Source organism: Cygnus atratus, chromosome 2 (assembly GCF_013377495.2).
Source record: "Cygnus atratus isolate AKBS03 ecotype Queensland, Australia chromosome 2, CAtr_DNAZoo_HiC_assembly, whole genome shotgun sequence".
Lineage (NCBI taxonomy): Eukaryota > Metazoa > Chordata > Aves > Anseriformes > Anatidae > Cygnus > Cygnus atratus.
Genome location: NC_066363.1, coordinates 17,614,959 through 17,631,757, shown reverse-complemented (window position 1 = coordinate 17,631,757; position 16,799 = coordinate 17,614,959). Strand labels below are relative to the sequence as shown.

The window sequence follows — 16,799 nt, the reverse complement described above, 5'->3', positions numbered from 1 at the left end:
CAAGCACATGTGGTGAACACGCAGTATCGAGGACACAGAAGCCCCTGACAAGTTGGAGCACCACCAAACAAGATGTGTCTGTTTTGCTACTTCACCGCTAGGAGGAGATGCTCAAAGCACTGCAAGCGAAAGGAGAGGCTAGAAGCGCCAGCAGGGATGGAAGGATGGACACGAGGAGCTTGGGGATCACAGAACAGGGATACTTCAGTCAGGGAAGTGCCAAACTGAGTCACCAAAAAAATGTTTGTGACATACCTCAGCTGCTAATGTTTTCAGCTGAGACAAGCTGAAGAAGCTAAGGCATGGTTTTTCTGCAGCAAGCGTGCCCATCCATCCCCACAGTTACTCAGGTACAGCCTTGGGACAGCCAGTCACTTTTTCCTCCTGCCTCTCTTTGAGCACCCAGGCTCCACTCCCAGAGGACAACATGGATGAGACTAAAAACTGTGCAGCGATCACCTGTGCTGCGGGTATGGCCTGTTAGGGTACCAGGCCTTTTTATTTAATACAGACAGAGCCCATGCAGGTCCTAGTGGTCTTCTAGTTCCCTTGCTTTCACCAAACTGAGCAAAAAGCTTTCAGCTGGAGAACTGCGTTCACCAATACAACAAGTGAAACCTGTAAGTTCTGAACTGACATGCAAGAACAATTCAAAAGGTACCTTACCATCTCCAGAGAGCAAATCTGAGACATTCTTTTGAAACCAGTGCAAGGATCGTAAGCTTAACCAACTAGGTTGGAGATTGAACTAGTTTTAAGTGCAGGAGAAAAAATACTAACTAGCTAAAAGTAGGAAAGTTAAAATTAAGAACTTAATAAATGAAAAAGGTTCTCTATCTCTCAATTGGTTTTCCTATCTACTTGATTTAAACAATGTGCAGAACCATCAGATGCGAAAGAGCTGGGTGGTTTTTTTGTGAATTATTAGGAGTGCTCATCTTTGAATCACTTAAGTGACACCAGCTGTCTGCTACCCAACTACTTATATTTCATAAAAGAAAATCGGTTTGATTTATGTACTCAGCATCAAAATAAGTGGCATATGTTCTTAGACAACTGCAGCACAATGAGTTATTTTCTCTGAGTTCACAAAGCACTACGATTTTTACACAGCCTTCCTAGCGTTCACTCTTCTCACATGAATGCCCAGCCTCCTGCCCTGTTTCCTCCCTTCTCTTTGTTACAGCACAATAAACCCAATTTTATACATTTTACAGCCTCAGTCAATCATAACTCATGTACTTAATTTTACACACAAAAAAGAGCTTTCTTCAATAAGAATCAAACCTGACAGAAAACTCCAGAGATTGATTAAAATACTGCGATGATTAGACCTCTATCACCTATTTTGTGTATGTAATGGTGGCACTGAATTTCTGAAATGTAAGTACTCAAACTTTCCATTCAAATAACAGAGCTACTAGCTCAATGATACACAATTATCTGGCTTTATTTGGCACCAAAAAAAAGATGCTACAAAATAGAAACAGATCTTCAAAGCATTTGTAAAAGAAAAGAGAAATCAATCCTTCTTCCCCTATCTAACCTTTTGCCATATGAAATTGTCTTACTCCTGTAGTTATGTACATTAGCGGAGACTGAAGTTGCAGCATGTTATTCTTAACCTTTCTTCATATCTCAAGTGGAAGCAGTCTCAGCAGCTGTCTTTTTCTTTGGGCTTTTACATCACTGGTACAGAAGGACCCACTCCAAGAGACCATTTTTTTCACATGGAAAAGTCCACACATGGGGGATCACCACTGCTGACCCTCGTAACAGTTCTCCAATACAGAGAGAAGATGGTACAAACAAGTAACTGTTTAATCAGTATTTCTATTTCCCATCTGCTTTTGCATCACTGCTGTGTTTATGTAACATGAAGGAAGAGGCAGCTCCAGAGCAGGAAGCAAAAGCCCATGTAAGAATTTTAGGGATTACATCATGAAACACAGTACTAATGTTTACAGTGTAATCATAAACCATCATAATTAAAATCTAGAAGTAGGAAGTGAGGTGGTACAAAATTCTGAGCATCATGTGGTCTCACTTCTCTACTTTGACAAAACATAAGGTAGTGTTAAGATAACCATGTATTTTTCAAGTACTCTATTTCAGGCACTTCAAGAAAAAGTAGAAATTTAAATGGACCTTGTGGCAAAAGTACAGGACAACTATTACATAGGGATTATTGACAGTCTCCTACAAACTGGGATATGTGCATATTCTCTTTGAGGGAAACAAACAGAACAGAAGAGATTCAGTAGAACTAAGACTTACAAATCGTCTTGGCCTTGCAGAACACCTGAAGGCAGCATGATTACCTGTAACGGTCAGCAGCACTATTATGAAATCGGAGTAGTCAGGATGACATTTCATCACAACACCTTATTTTGCAATTACCCGAGAACAGGTATCATTGGCAATGTTCCCACAGGTTGTAAACACAGCCCACGGCTACAGGGCTTTTACAGAACTCCCTCACCACCCCACTCCTTTTACCCGGAGCTGTTGCCAGCACAAACAGTAACCCAGTGGCTGCAGAAGAGCACTTACTGCTTGCACAAGGAATGTTAACTCAGGCTGAGCAACTGTATATCTGAGGGGAAACCATCCTGAATAAGTGCACTGATTGTATTTAAGAAGCAAAGGCATTTGTGTATTTTTTGTAGTCAGTGAAAGATTTCTAATAACGTAGATTTCTTTTCCCCCACTAATTATATTTCTAGAAATAGATTTGTGAAATGGTAATCATAGCACTTAATACCACTTCAGAAGCATTCCATTTCAGAAGCAAGTGAAGAGATCCAAATCTCTTCAGAAGAGATTTGGATATTCTAAACCAATCCGTTTTGGATTTGGGAAGGGCGGAGGTAACATCAAGAAATAACAAAACCCCAGATAAGTGAATTTTGCTAGCAGAACGCTGCACTTGAGAGCTTGCGTATTAGTTTTAGCTTAATTATACACAAAGTTTTGTGATGTGGAATTGGAGCGTTAAACAAAGATAAATACCAGGACCCTGGACACAAAACAAAGACCAGTCCCACACTGTTACAATCCAAGGCACTGCTATGTAACAGCTTCAGTTGAATTTTAAATATTTTCCCTGCAATATTTTTGTCAGACCAACAGCATCAGGAAGCCGACTGCAAAAGGTACGTTGACCTGACAATGTACCTAATGGGATGCAAGAAAGTCCTTTTCCATGTCCAACCAGTGAATGTTTCCTGAGTCATTATATCCGCACACCAACAATCTCTCTACTACTATCAGAAGATAAACTCAAAGAACAGTAAGCCAGGCTTAACAGGCACCTGACTCCGGCAAAGATACCAAAACCTATTCTGGGGCAAGTCACTCCCAAGACAGGTGTATTTGCTTACAATTTAATTCAATTTCCTCTAAATCTTCATTGGCAGCTTAATGGGACAAAACAAGGTCAAGGAGAGAAAAGGTAATAAGGTCTAGGTGTAAGGTGGTGCTCTGCAAGACTTCACCTTTATATCTTCAGATAAAACTACGTTTGGTAAGTGTGCAACAACAATGAGAACATTAATCAGAACATTCTATGATTAAAAAAAGATGTATTTTAAATTGACCAGACCTTTAGACATTAACACCTGATCAGATGTGAATTCTGCGATGTTAAATATGACAGTTTGGCAAAACTTAAATATTGGGACTCAAATTAATGCACAGCTGAATACACAGGGCAGAGTTATTAAATGCCAATATGATTTGTTGATGCAACCATACATAGTGGTCCATTTCTTTCATCTTTATAAAGTTGGTCAAGATCTTGTCTAGCAGCATAGCAGATTCCAGTCCACACAGAATAAGAGGGACAACTTCCTCTGGCTTGATTCCTGTTTGAAGGCCTGAGCCATTTTTCCAATGGCCAAGACCTTTACCATTTTTCTTGCTTGTTTAACTTCCTCTCAGGATGAACAGCTTACTTTAAGATCCTTGGCCCAAGCTGGTGGGCGTAGGGAATAGCTTGCTTTCTCTGCAGCCTTCTGTCTCCGAAAGGGATGTTGTAAAACCTGTTGTAGGAGGTGAACCTAGAAGCAATTAAAATGAGTAAGTTTTTATACAATATGTTTTCCTGAAATTAAGAAAAGTCTCTGCCACTTTATATTGTGCACCGTCCTGGCTCCAGAAATTGTTCCATGAGTTACTTACTATTATTAGAATTACTATTATAATAATGAACACTTTTTATAATTAATACTGTTAACATTGCTAATATTATTGATAGCATTATTGCTGTTATTAGTAGTGATTGGTATGACGGAACAATGTTGGTCAAAGTGTAATATGGGTTCAAAGTGCAAATGCAACAATTGTTTCATTAACATTCAGAACAATTACTAACAAATATATCAGGAAAGGATTAACTAACTTTACCTCTGAAAAATCATTCAAATTGGCTTTTTGCACTGCTGATTCTGCCATCCAATTTCTAAGCACGTATCTGGGATTAACAGCTGAAACCAAAAGTAAATCATGATCAATTCAGGTAGACGTGTTCAACAAAAACAGAACACAGTCATAGAAGAAAATTCACGGAAGTCTTCAGGAATCTTTAATTTGCAGATCAAAAAAACACATACAAGAAGAAAATAGAATGAATGCCTTTATTTATGAGCTGCTAAAATAATTCTTTAATCTGCAATGTGTAACACCAAAGTCCCATCACCTACATTTAAAATAAAAATTAGAACAGTGTAGAGCATCAGGTTGATAGAAAAAGAACTTCCTGTTTCCAGCAGACTTTTAGTTTAGCTGACTACAGTCTAGGTTCCTGGTACACTGTTGGAAAGTATATTTCAATGTCAATATATTCCTGAGACCAAAATAACGAATAATATTATTTAAGGTAAAAAGGAACTAGTAAGATATTCATAAAACCATACTTAGATTTTTCTTCTTCTATAGAATGTATCAAAAGGTTAGCCATAAAAGCCTTTAATGTTGCATTTCAGCTGTGTTTTTTTGAAGGAACCATTTTTTCAACTTCGTTGTTCCTTTTTATTTTTAATCCACACTTTTTTCCACAACTGCCTGCTGTATCTTTTTCGAAACACCCGTGACTACTGCCTTGCTTCTCTGACATGTTCCAGGCTGATTGTGTCTAATTAATGGTAGGGAGATCATAAGGACCCTGAAAATGAGACTGCTGAATTAATAACCCAGGCTACATCTTCGTGGATGGTAAATAACAGCTTATAAAAAGGAGCTCTACCAAACTGTATGCCAAGGAAAATGCTCATAAGCCTACATGGTTTTTATTATCAATTTGTTAGCAGATAGAACGTCAACAAAACTTTTATTTTTCCTCTGCAATTAAAGCAACGGATTCTGCTTCAGAAACAGTTTTCCCTTTAATTAATGATCAAAACAATGTTACAGATTAATTGTAACAAGTATTTCCAGCTTGCATCATACATCTGATTTTGACACTGGTCTGCATATTTTCCCAAATTCAGTAGCTGATTTATCCCACAAAGAGATTAATTAGTAATGTTAGAGACATTAGCACCTATGACCTGTGATTTATGGACATAAAAAAAAAACCTCATCTGTTCCTTCCCTTTTCACTGACGTCCCAGTAAGGTTTTGTATAAATAGATATTAGCTCAAGCCTCATATTTTATATAATATGAAATATTTCTTTCAAAAAATCAATGCAGCTTTATATTCCTCTTGTCCTGGTTTTGGCTGGGAATGGGCAAGTGGCTGTGTGGGGCTCAGCTGCTTACTGGGGTTAAACCTCAACCCTTACAAATTCCCTTACAGCTTATTTGAAAGAGAAATTAGAGAAAGCAAAGCATTCATGAAAATCTCCACCCCATATTTCCCTCTATTCATTCCTGTAGTCAATTTGTTATCATCTTATTTTATTTACAAATAATAGCATATTATGAGGGGGAGGATCAGAAACAATATTTTAGATAACAAGATTGAACTTAATTTATTTCTGTTTCTCAATTCACTCTATTCTTGCATCTCCTTATACTGCTTCTTCAGCTTGCAGACGTAACTTGTTTATCCTAGTTGGCTACCGAGGCAATTGACAGCTTTGAGGAAAGCTATGACAAACCTCCTCCTACGGTTTTGTGGTCAGACAATCACAGGACAATTCATGATTGAGAGCTCCCTGCAGAGAATTGGTGCCTAGCTCAGTGAACAGACTTCTCTGTAATATGCATTGCTCCTTAAAAAGGACCATTTTACCAGCTGACAAACTAGAATTTACTAAAGCTACGTAATCAGCGAAACAACACTTGCATGATTATTTTATGTCTCACAATACAACTAAATTCTTTATGTTTGGAACTGAATGATAGCCATTTTAAGCCACAGGATTTGACGTAAAGCAGCATTTCACAATGGGTCTTCATGTTAATTAGAAAAGTAAAGGGCAGAAATCACCCTCTGCTGTAAGTCCTGTACCCTAACCACTCACATTCCTGCCAGAAGAGGGAATGTGAAGCTCTTTGACAAGATGAGAATGTGGGTTGAAACCAGAAGCACTTCATCTCAGATGACACTGTCACTTACTAAACAAGCACAAAGCAAGACAAAGGGAACGTTCACAGAACCATAGAGTATCCTGAGTTAGAAGGGACCCACAAGCATCATTGAGTCCAACTCCTGGGTCCCCAAAGGACCACCCAAAAAATCAGACCATATTTCTGAGAGCATTGTCCAAATGCTTCTTTATAATGTTCCTCCATTATAAAAGCTGTCCAGGCTTTTATAATGACACTCAGGCACTGTGTCCAGGTCTTAACTTTCTTGAGAGTTAAGACTGAAATGCAGTGCATCCAGATATAGGAATTATTGTTTTACATATTGCACTGTATGTACTTACATAAATTAAACAAAAGCTGACAAATAGATTGGCCATTGGGAACCCTGATCACCCCTCACATAGCCATAACAACACCCTGCCCTGGCACTAAAAAAAACCTTGGCAAAATAATTTGCTCTGGCTGAGCATTTGATTCAATCCTGTAAATGGATTTTCAATAGTTAAGTGGGATAACAATGTAAAAAGAATACTAAAAGGTGGAGAAGTGAACATATGACTCATACAAAAATGGTAACTCACATTAAAACCATAACTTATATTAGTAAGAGAATATTTGTCCCAGAAATACATTCTTAAAAATTGTAAATTGACAAGTTTCACAGTGGAGTTAAAAATACCTGTAATTGACACAACTGACAAGATAATTATGAAAGAATAAGGTAAGTCAGATAAGAAAAGGACAAAGCATAAGAAATTTGGTGCCCTTACAAGTTTTTTATGATCTGGCCTACAATTTTTTTATTTTTCTCTTTTTAACATATTTCTTTTGTATTCCATTAAATACAATGATAGACTTGTATTGGGACTTGGATTGTCAAAACTTTTTGATTAACTCCTAAGGAACTAGGTGTATGTAGTACATGATAAAGTGCTACTAAGAACTAAAAACTCAGTGAAGAGAGAAAAAAATATATTTTTTTCAGACTGGGCTCTGCTCACAGAGGCCACCCCTGCAGCCCCTCTGCTATTAAACGCAGGTGGATGTGGCCTGGAGCCAGATTTGCGATGCATGTTGTATTGACAAGGGGCAGCTGGTAAAGGAAATAGTTTTAAAAATTATATTTTCAAGAGACCACAACAGGTATCTAAGAGATCAACATAAATGTATGGATGCCACAGAAAATAACTTTTTAAGAAACTTCAGTCACGCTGTAAAATGGAGAAGCTGGCAAAAAATGTAACAAAGTCTGTTGATCTTTGAAAACAAAAAACACAATTTTAAAGAAAACAAAAATAAATTGACCTCAGTAGCCTGTCAGGAATTTCTGCTTGCTCTGTTGCAGAAACATGGAGTGATGACAGATTATATGGAACTTATCTAATTTAACCATGGATGTTTGCATATCAAGCTTCAGTCTGCTACCAAAGCTGAGAACAGTAGCAGAAGTATGATCCTGGGGGAAAGCCTTCTCCTTGTTTTGTCTGTCTCCTATACCATAAAATCCTCTCAGATGTGTGTGGATAAACGTGATGCCGGTTTACAGAAAATCTTCCCAAACTGGGAGCCTTTCTGATTTGGAATGAAAACTCAGAATATCCTAACTTCTCTAAAAGCAGATTCACAAAAACATAGAAAAAGAAAAATAACAAAAATGAGAAGTGTTATTAGATGGCTTTCAGCATTAAATTTGAGCTAAGGAAAGCAGGGAAGCTGGGAACTTCAAAAGAGTAGTAGAGCTAAAAGCCTTGAGTACCACAGCTAAAACTTCCCAACCATACAAAAATACAAATAATAAAACAAGTCTTTATTCTTGGTAACTGTTCTCATATTAACTTTGTAAAAATGCATGTGAAATTGTAAGAAGCATTCTTAAAAATGTATGGAGCATTAGTTAGAAAATGTGGATGAAAACAGCTTGTTACTATCTTATTACTGAAACTCAGTGCTATCTCCTGCCATTTCCTACAAAATCAATTAAAGCTTTTGAACAAAGCAGCCAATCAATATCTAATGAAAGAGTGCAGCCATTTCCATTAGAGATGTGAATAAAGCACCTGCAAAGCAGAATAACAATGAAGCTTATACTACCTCTTGTGCAGAATTTGACAGATCCTGCATTCACTTCACTCCCCTTTGTCCAGAAATTTTCAGTTGTCATTGCCTTTTGTAGGCACATTTCACAAGTTTCCCACTGCTTATTCCAAATCCATAAAAAAGGAAGAAAAAAAAAGAAGAAAAAAAAAACTTTCTCTGGATAACTTCTAGAATTTCATATCCACTGTTTCTGCTGTAATAGCTATATATCTTTACCATTTTGCATTTAGAGTAACTTGGTGAATTAAAGTAAATGGGATATCTAATCACTCAAAACCACACCTTCTTTTCTTGATTGTACTTTCACAAGTATGAAGCTTTTTCCTCCAGGTGCACAAAAAAAAAGTGGTTGCCTATCAGAAACATGAATTCTTTATAATACGTAGAGAGGATTTGGACATATTTGAACGCTCGGATAAATCCTAGCCCATTGAGCCAATACAGGATGGCTATTAACTATTTCTTGATGTTATCAAAGTTTCATTACTGGAGAAGAACAATGTTCTTCTCAGCAATGCAAACTGTTACGATCACAGACTGCTAAAGGAAGGAAGTAAAGATTCAAGGAAAAGAGAATGGACTCAAGAAAGGAGATTTAGCTGAAGTGGAAGGGCATCTCTCACAAGGAAATCAAATCCTAGGGGCCTTTTAACAGAGCACCCTACTTTGTAATGAAACGTTAAATTTGGATAGAAGCCAGAATACATCCACCGTTTCAGGACACTAAGGTGAAGCCAAACTTGAGACATCACAAAACACTGACAATCAGGTTACATTTTAGTTCTCCTCAAGAGGAAAAATTATTAACAGTAAAGCAACGTAATTAAGAATTTAGTTGCCACCTCCAAGCATATGACTTCCTTTGTTTTACTTACCTGTCATTCTTTTTCTTCTCTTGATGTCTGTATCACCCTTGTTACTAAATATAAAAACAAACAAACAAAAAGGTAATTGTGAATGTTGCTCATTTACATTTTTCTCATTCACGTCTCTTCTCACCTTTTTACTACAATACCCATCTACTATTCACAGACAGTAAGCCAATAATTCCACTATTTCAACCACAAGAACTGAACAAACACTAACTGGTATATTTATTTTTCTCTTGTGTTTCTCCTTACCCTTTTTCAAGGTATCAGCCATGAAGTATTCAATTTCCTTTTCAGAACTTGGGTACACATACCTCCTCTGTGTTTCCTCACGGAAGTTCTGCATCCACTGTGCAATAGCTGATTGCAATTCCCATAATGAATATATTCCAAATAGCTTTTGTATCCTACTGTAGATATATATATATATTTACCTCATACTCTTTAAGTTCTAATGGCAAATATTATGGAGTTATTTGTTAAACATAACTGACACACATGCTTCCAGTGGATTTTTTAAGTACCAAATCAGTAACTACAGCTTTGATAACACAGAACATGACTAACACATTAGACTTGGAAAAAATGCACTTTCTTGTAGGTTTTGTATCTCGTATTAATGTTTTTCTTAAGAATTGTATTTACTGACTAAAATTTCTAAGTACCCAATATGCACTTCTTTCCACTAGTCAGCCACGCATAGCATATATGACTAAGAAAAATACATGCAGTCTTTATTGATTTAAGATAAAAGAACTGGTAGAAAGTTCTAACATGAATGTCCCTATCCACACAACTACAGTGGTGTCCAAACACAGTCTGCATATTCACAGCTGTGCAACTTCCACCCCCAGTCATCCCAAGGCAATACTAGTATACAGTAAAAAATATACGTATTGCCAGTAATGAAACACTATCCATTCCTATTTATTTGCACAGCCTGAGTTTCAGGTTCAACTATTAACTTGAAGAAATCTGTTCGGATGTTCACCAAATGACACCAAAACCAGACCACTCCTCCCATATCATTTTTATGTACCTGTGTGTCAAATCAGAACTATAATGGTAATTAAAGAAGTTAGCACCATGTAGAACCTTAAAGACAAAAAAAAGGCATTACAAATCATGTCTAGTCTAGCTTACCAGTCCCAATAAAGATTACAGAAAACACTGTAGATTCTGGCATTCTGGTCAAATACACAGTTGGTGATATTTTTAAACTTGAAACTCCATCAGACTTACTGTTCTAATCGCAAGAGGTACATAGCAACCCATTCCGAAAATAACTTGTGTTTACCCAGATCCTGGAGAGCCCAGAACTCCTAAAGAGAAAGAAAGAGTTAATGGTAGATAACAGAATTTTGTTACTGTTAAGCAAAAACCAAAGTGAGCAAATTTTAAGAGGATATAAAGGAGAAACATGTAATGAATCCTCAAGGATTTCTTTGCCCAAAATTCTACTAGCATCTTTATTTTCTATTTAGATTACTTTGTTTTGCCAGCATTATATATCTATTATTCCACCTCTGCTACAGCAAATTCTACCTTAATACCTCCAGCTCTTAACCCCTATTTTTCTTTAGTTTATATGCTGACTTATTTTATTTTCCTTGCCATTTAACTATAGGTATCATTCTCTTCTGTGCTTTGTACATTAGAAGTTAGGGAAAGGCAGTGGAGCTTCCCAGGAAAAGTAAACATTCCCCACATTATATCAGGGCTCTGTCCAACCTGATTTACTCACTTGATATTGAGTGTTCCTAAAATGGGGTGCCTGTATTAATTAATACCTCAGGGATGTGGAGCTCCTTTAACTGGTCTTCAGTAATTTCACTCAGCTCTCGAAACGTCATTGTAAAATCAGCCCTCCTATCTTCCATGAGCTAGTGAAATAAAGATATTTCTATCAGTGTTTTTTTAAAGTATGGGGTATAAGTTCAGATGTTTGCCAACAGGATTAGCAAACCAAACTCACTTTTAGGAGGAAAGCAATCAAATAGTTGTCATCCTCATCGTCCCCAAGAAGACCCAATTTTGCTCTGAACAATTCTGTAAAACTGAAAATAGCAACATAGTAAGGAAATTGTCACATAAGATGATTTATAGTATTGTGACTACAGGGGGTGAGTTCTAGAACTGCGTACCGGGTATAATAGCGTTGAGCATATCCCTCCAGAATCTGGGAAGCTCTGCAAAAACAAATGAAATGTCAAATTCTACGGAACTACAGTACTACTGTGGGTGCAACCCTACTGTACACTAAGCAATAAAAACTTCTGTCTGGTATCTCACAAACATCAATATGCTGAATCTGAATCAACTGGGATCTGTAGTGGGGAAAAAGACTGAGGGGAAACAATTTCACAGACATCGAATATATCAACAGCTGTTGCAAGGAAGAAAAATGCAATCTGCCTTTCATACTGAGTAAGAAATCATGAGTTTAAACTGCACAAAAGAAGATTCATATCAGGAATCTTTACAGAAGGATATCAAAATACTACTCCATAATTTCAGGAGGCTGTACGGTCTTCATATGTAAGCACCTTAAAGAATAAGTTAGAAGAACCTATAATAGAAAACTACAGGCAAAGATCCTACCTTAGGGTAAGAAGAATAGCCCCCACAATATCTAGTATGGCATTCTAGCTATGTTTTGCTATTATTTATGATTGCTGAAAAACTTTCTCCCCTCCCTCTACCTTATTCTGCCAGATAATTAATTCAGAATCAATTTTCACTTAGAAAAAAAAATGATTTTAAAAGCTAATCCCTTTCTTTCCTATGCATATGGTGATCAGGGGTCTCCCATCTCACTAGTTCTTTTAAGCGTTTAGATATTTTAACGATTACTTACAGCTGCTTTTGCCTGGGATCCAATAAAGGTTTTAGAGCTTGTAACAGCTTGTTCAGATTAAACAGCCCAACATTTGCCTGGTTTCCTATTTTATACCTCCCTTCATCATCAGATGTATTTGGAACAAAATCTGTTTCAAACAAAACATTACTTTTCCCCAATTGAGTAATTACAAAAACAATCAATGTTAAAATATTGAAGTACATTCAATCTTATACTTACACAGTAAACTAATAAAAGTGCTGAAGATATTAAAATATTTAAACTTAGATCACAAGGTTACTTATTTACAGTGGATTAACTCAAGATCTAATATTTGCAAATCTAGGAAGTACATACTTAACAGACGCATTTCCGTATGTCATTGGCGGCATTTTCCAACTTGAAGATACAAAGTAAATTCAGATGTTTAAACATTTTTAACACTAAAAATGTGTAAAAACATATGCAATGTTTTCACTACATATAGCGCTACTATTAAGTACAAAGACTAAGCAAATAATTGTACAACTAAGTTCTGGATTTACTAATAGTTTTGGAAAAGTAACACATACAAACATGCATTTTAAAAAAAAATAGGCCACCTGAACAGGACTTTAGTTGAATAAGGAAGTTTTATGTATTCATTTCTGAAAAATTACATGTGCAAGTAAAGAAATCCATATTTGGGAGATAAATGTGTGATAGGTAAGCCACAGGGTATCAAGAAGTTAAATGTACACATATCTACAGCACTGGTCTCAGAACAGATGCAGTATGAACCGCCTGCCCAGATCAAAAGCAGATAAGCTGATCAATGCATACTGCATTGCCTGAAACCTCAGAGGACATCAATACCAACCAGCATTAAGGAGGAGACCTGTGACACATCTGTCAGGTCTGGAGATCAGTTCAGATCTGAATCTTTAGCTCTAAAGCATTTCATCCAATTCTAGGGTGCAGTGGGTCTGGCTAGGATGGAGCTAATTTTCTTCACGGCAGCCTGTATGTTGCTGTGCTTTAGGTTTGTGACTAAGACCGTACTGATATCACACAAAGGCTTTAGCTAAGCAGTGCACAGCATCAAGGCCTTCTGCATTCTCACTCTGCTCTCCCAGCAAGTTAGGCTAGGGGTAAGCAAGAGGATGGGAGCTGACACGGTCAGGCTGGATGACACCAACTGATCAAAAGAATATTCCATGCCACATTATTCATCCCTGCCTATGGCAGGGGGGTTGGAGTTAAAATAATCTTTAAGGTCCTTTCCAACCCAAGCCATTCTATGATTCATTCTATAATGTCATATTCAGCAAAAAAAAACTGGGGAGTGCTCTTTCCAAGGTACTGCGTGGGGACAGTTGGGCATCAGTCTGCTGGTGCAAGTGACTGCCTTGTATCACTTGTTGTGTTCTCCTCTCCTTTTTTTTCTCTTCATTTATTAAACTGTCTTTAAGTTGACCACAAGTTTTTTCTCTTCTAATTCTCTCTCTCGCCCTGTAGCAGTGGGAAATGTATGAGTGGCTGGTGGGGGCTTAATTACTGGCTGGGGTCAACTCACCATAAAAGACAAGATCTGAAGCCAGAAAAGACCTGTTTTCTCAATACAGTAGAAGTCATATAAAATCTACTCTCATGAGACTTCCTTAATTTGAGGCTGTAATCTCATGAAAACAGATTATACGATAACCACTAGTGGTTCTGAAGCTTACTCAGATGGAAGTTCGAAGCAATAATCAAATGTAATACATTTATGTATGTACTAGACCTACATTTATTAATCTCAGACTGACTGAGTTCATACTTTCAGAGAAAAGGGTAGATTTCGTTTCTTTTCCTCCAATATATAATTAGCTGCTGTGACTACAAAGCCAGAGCATAATGCATACAAAGTTGTATACAATTTTTGGCATAGGCTGCTTATAGAGATATGCAATTTTAATTTTTTTTTGGGGGGTGAGGGGGTTCTATTATGGCATCTATTCAAATGAAGAAATCCATTAGGAAACATTCTTCATGAAAACGGGTTTAATAGTGACACTTCATTTTTAGACTTCTAGCACTTGAAACACAACCTGCATAGTGTATTATAAAACTGGTCTTTGATATATTTTCCCCTAAAATTCTTCAAACAATACACATACTTGGGATTTTTCTGCTAATAACAATGTATGTTTTCATGCACACCAAAATTACATAAACTAATATAAGACATTTATTTTAAGTCAAAAATAATATTTAAAAATGGGTGCTACACTCACTTGGATCATAGGAGTCCATAAATCCAAATGGACCATAATCTATTGTTATGGATAATAAACTGAAGTTATCTGTATTGCATACACCTACAATTAAACAACAAGGAGAAATAAAAGTTAAAGTTCTACCTGAACTCTGTAGTTTCTAGAAGACTTCCTGTGAAATCAATCCACCAAATCTACATAACATTGGAGCAGTTACCCTTAAGAAAACAGATTCAGGAAAATAAACTTGTGTCTATTCTTGACCTAGCAAGCATTTAAAGTATAAAAACTAGGAATTTTTGCTACAATATCTTGCATCTGGTTTTTATACCTAGGTGGCACTGTTTCCTTCTCCATTCAGCACAACACTGTTTTGAAACAGCATCTTGCACAACTTGTCAATTAGTTTTTTCTTTCCAAGTTGACCATGTGCTGTATTAGCAACACAATGCTCTTTTATTTTTCATAATGTAAATCTGAAACAAAGGTGGACAGCACTCTATTCTATACACTATAAAAGAACAGCTTTTTATGTAGGTGAATCAAATTCCCAGCAACACATGACATCAATACATGGTCTTTGTACATCAGACATCCACAACAATTCTGAGAAGCCCATATGCTTGTTCTGTTCCTGGCTTCTGTCAGATACAGTCATGCTTTGAAAAATCAGGAAGTTCTCTCTGTTATGAAAAGAACTGTTCAGTATTAATGCACAACAGATACTGCTGTAGGCACAGACATCAGAAGGACTGAAGAACAAAGTGACAAACGAAAGCCATCTTTAAGTATACAACTATAAAGAGTCACTCCTGTAAAGCCAATACAGTGACAATATCTACTGCAGCTTACCATGTGCAAAACCCACAGACATCCACAATGCAATCAAATTTGCAGTCTCTGATACGACTGTAGAGAAAAATTCCTAAAATGAAATACACATTTTACTTCAAATAAAACTATGGAATACAATTAATAATGTAAACATTTGATTCATTTTAGAAGTACTTAATACATTCTGGTTTTAAACATGTATCTTTGATCTCTGTCAGTTAGGACTGATAATTCACATTCTAAATGATGTGACTGCAAAACAACCTTATCCAGCAAACACTATAGTTAAATAGATTTGTTCAAATATACTAAAAGAAATGTAAAAGTCCTGAAAAGAAATAAAGACACAATATATACTATTTTTATATTAGGAAGAACATAACTGATTCCATCACGACCACAGCTCTTACACTTTAAGTCTGGGCAGTAAGAGAACAAAAAGTAATGGAAAATGGAAGCTTCCCAATAAACATTTCCATAATCGAAAGTGGTGAAAAAAGAACATTCATATTTGATTTTGAGAAAAACTACAAGAAGCAGGTTTTCGTTGTTAGTTTTTTTTGTTTGGTTGGTTTGGTCTGTGGTTTTTTTAGAAGAGTAAAAATTGCTTTTGCTAATAAAACCAGGAAACTTATCTCAAATTTTAAAACCCTATAAACTGAAAAATTAAATAGCTTTGTGTAATTTTTGTTCATGTGATTGTGGAAAATAAAAATAGCTTTATATAGCTAATAAAAAAAGACTTACCAGATATCGATTTGAATCATTCACAACTATTAATGGAAAATGTTCCTGGATGATAAAGTCAAGCAATCTCCTGTAATATGAGATGCAGAATTCATTAAATAAAACAGGTACTTTTAGAACTGATCATTCAAAATTCTTAGTTTTGAATAGAAAATGCTGATCTACAGCCTGCTGCAAACAGGTATTAGAAAACTTAATCTATTTATTCCTATGAGTTTTGGATTAAGCCCTTCCAAAAAGTTGAAGATAAAAGCTAATGTTCCAGTTATAAATATGACTGGAGACTGCCACATAGAGTTAAAACCCCATGTCTTACATTTCCAGAGCACGTTAGGATCTGGTTTAGCATACTGTAATATCAATCTTTTAGGAAAAAAATAATTTGTGGAGAAGAAAAAAAAAAAGTATCACTACAAGGAATAATTGCAGATCAGAATACCACACAAAGAAAAATTTTATGTCTGAATTCTTAGGAAGTAAGGTTACTCGCCACATTAACTGGCCATTAACATGTTCATTAAATCCAATGGGACACAAATACTTTAATTAAAGAAAAAAGAAAAATGCAGCGTTGTGTCATCTTAAATGCAGTTCCTTAATTCAGTCTTTCACTTTACAACAAAACACTGCTGTGAGGTTT

The 16,799-nt window shown here is 36.3% G+C and overlaps 1 protein-coding gene across 1 annotated transcript; it reads right to left on the bottom strand.

The window, feature by feature from the left end:
• Positions 1–1,429: 1,429 nt before the first annotated feature.
• On the bottom strand, positions 1,430–15,464 carry LOC118247493 (protein adenylyltransferase SelO-like). Its single transcript, XM_050709242.1, has 10 exons — positions 15,431–15,464; positions 14,597–14,680; positions 12,699–12,740; positions 11,647–11,691; positions 11,478–11,559; positions 11,293–11,385; positions 10,745–10,824; positions 9,509–9,552; positions 4,408–4,487; positions 1,430–4,061 (listed from the first exon to the last, which is right to left on the bottom strand). The coding sequence occupies exons 3-10, from the start codon at positions 12,731–12,733 to the stop codon at positions 3,939–3,941; spliced, it is 582 nt and encodes a 193-aa protein (XP_050565199.1). The 5' UTR covers positions 12,734–12,740; positions 14,597–14,680; positions 15,431–15,464; the 3' UTR covers positions 1,430–3,938.
• Between the last annotated feature and the right edge of the window lie 1,335 nt (positions 15,465–16,799).

Bases quoted from the DNA above. Each gene is read 5' to 3' on its own strand.
- LOC118247493 (XM_050709242.1), bottom strand. From the start codon at position 12,733: ATGCCGCCAATGACATACGGAAATGCGTCTGTTAA. The intron at 11,560-11,646 runs GTACGCAGTTCT...TGCTATTTTCAG, and splicing joins GCTCAACGCTATTATACCCG to TTTTACAGAATTGTTCAGAG. The intron at 11,386-11,477 runs GTGAGTTTGGTT...TTATTTCACTAG, and splicing joins TGATTGCTTTCCTCCTAAAA to CTCATGGAAGATAGGAGGGC.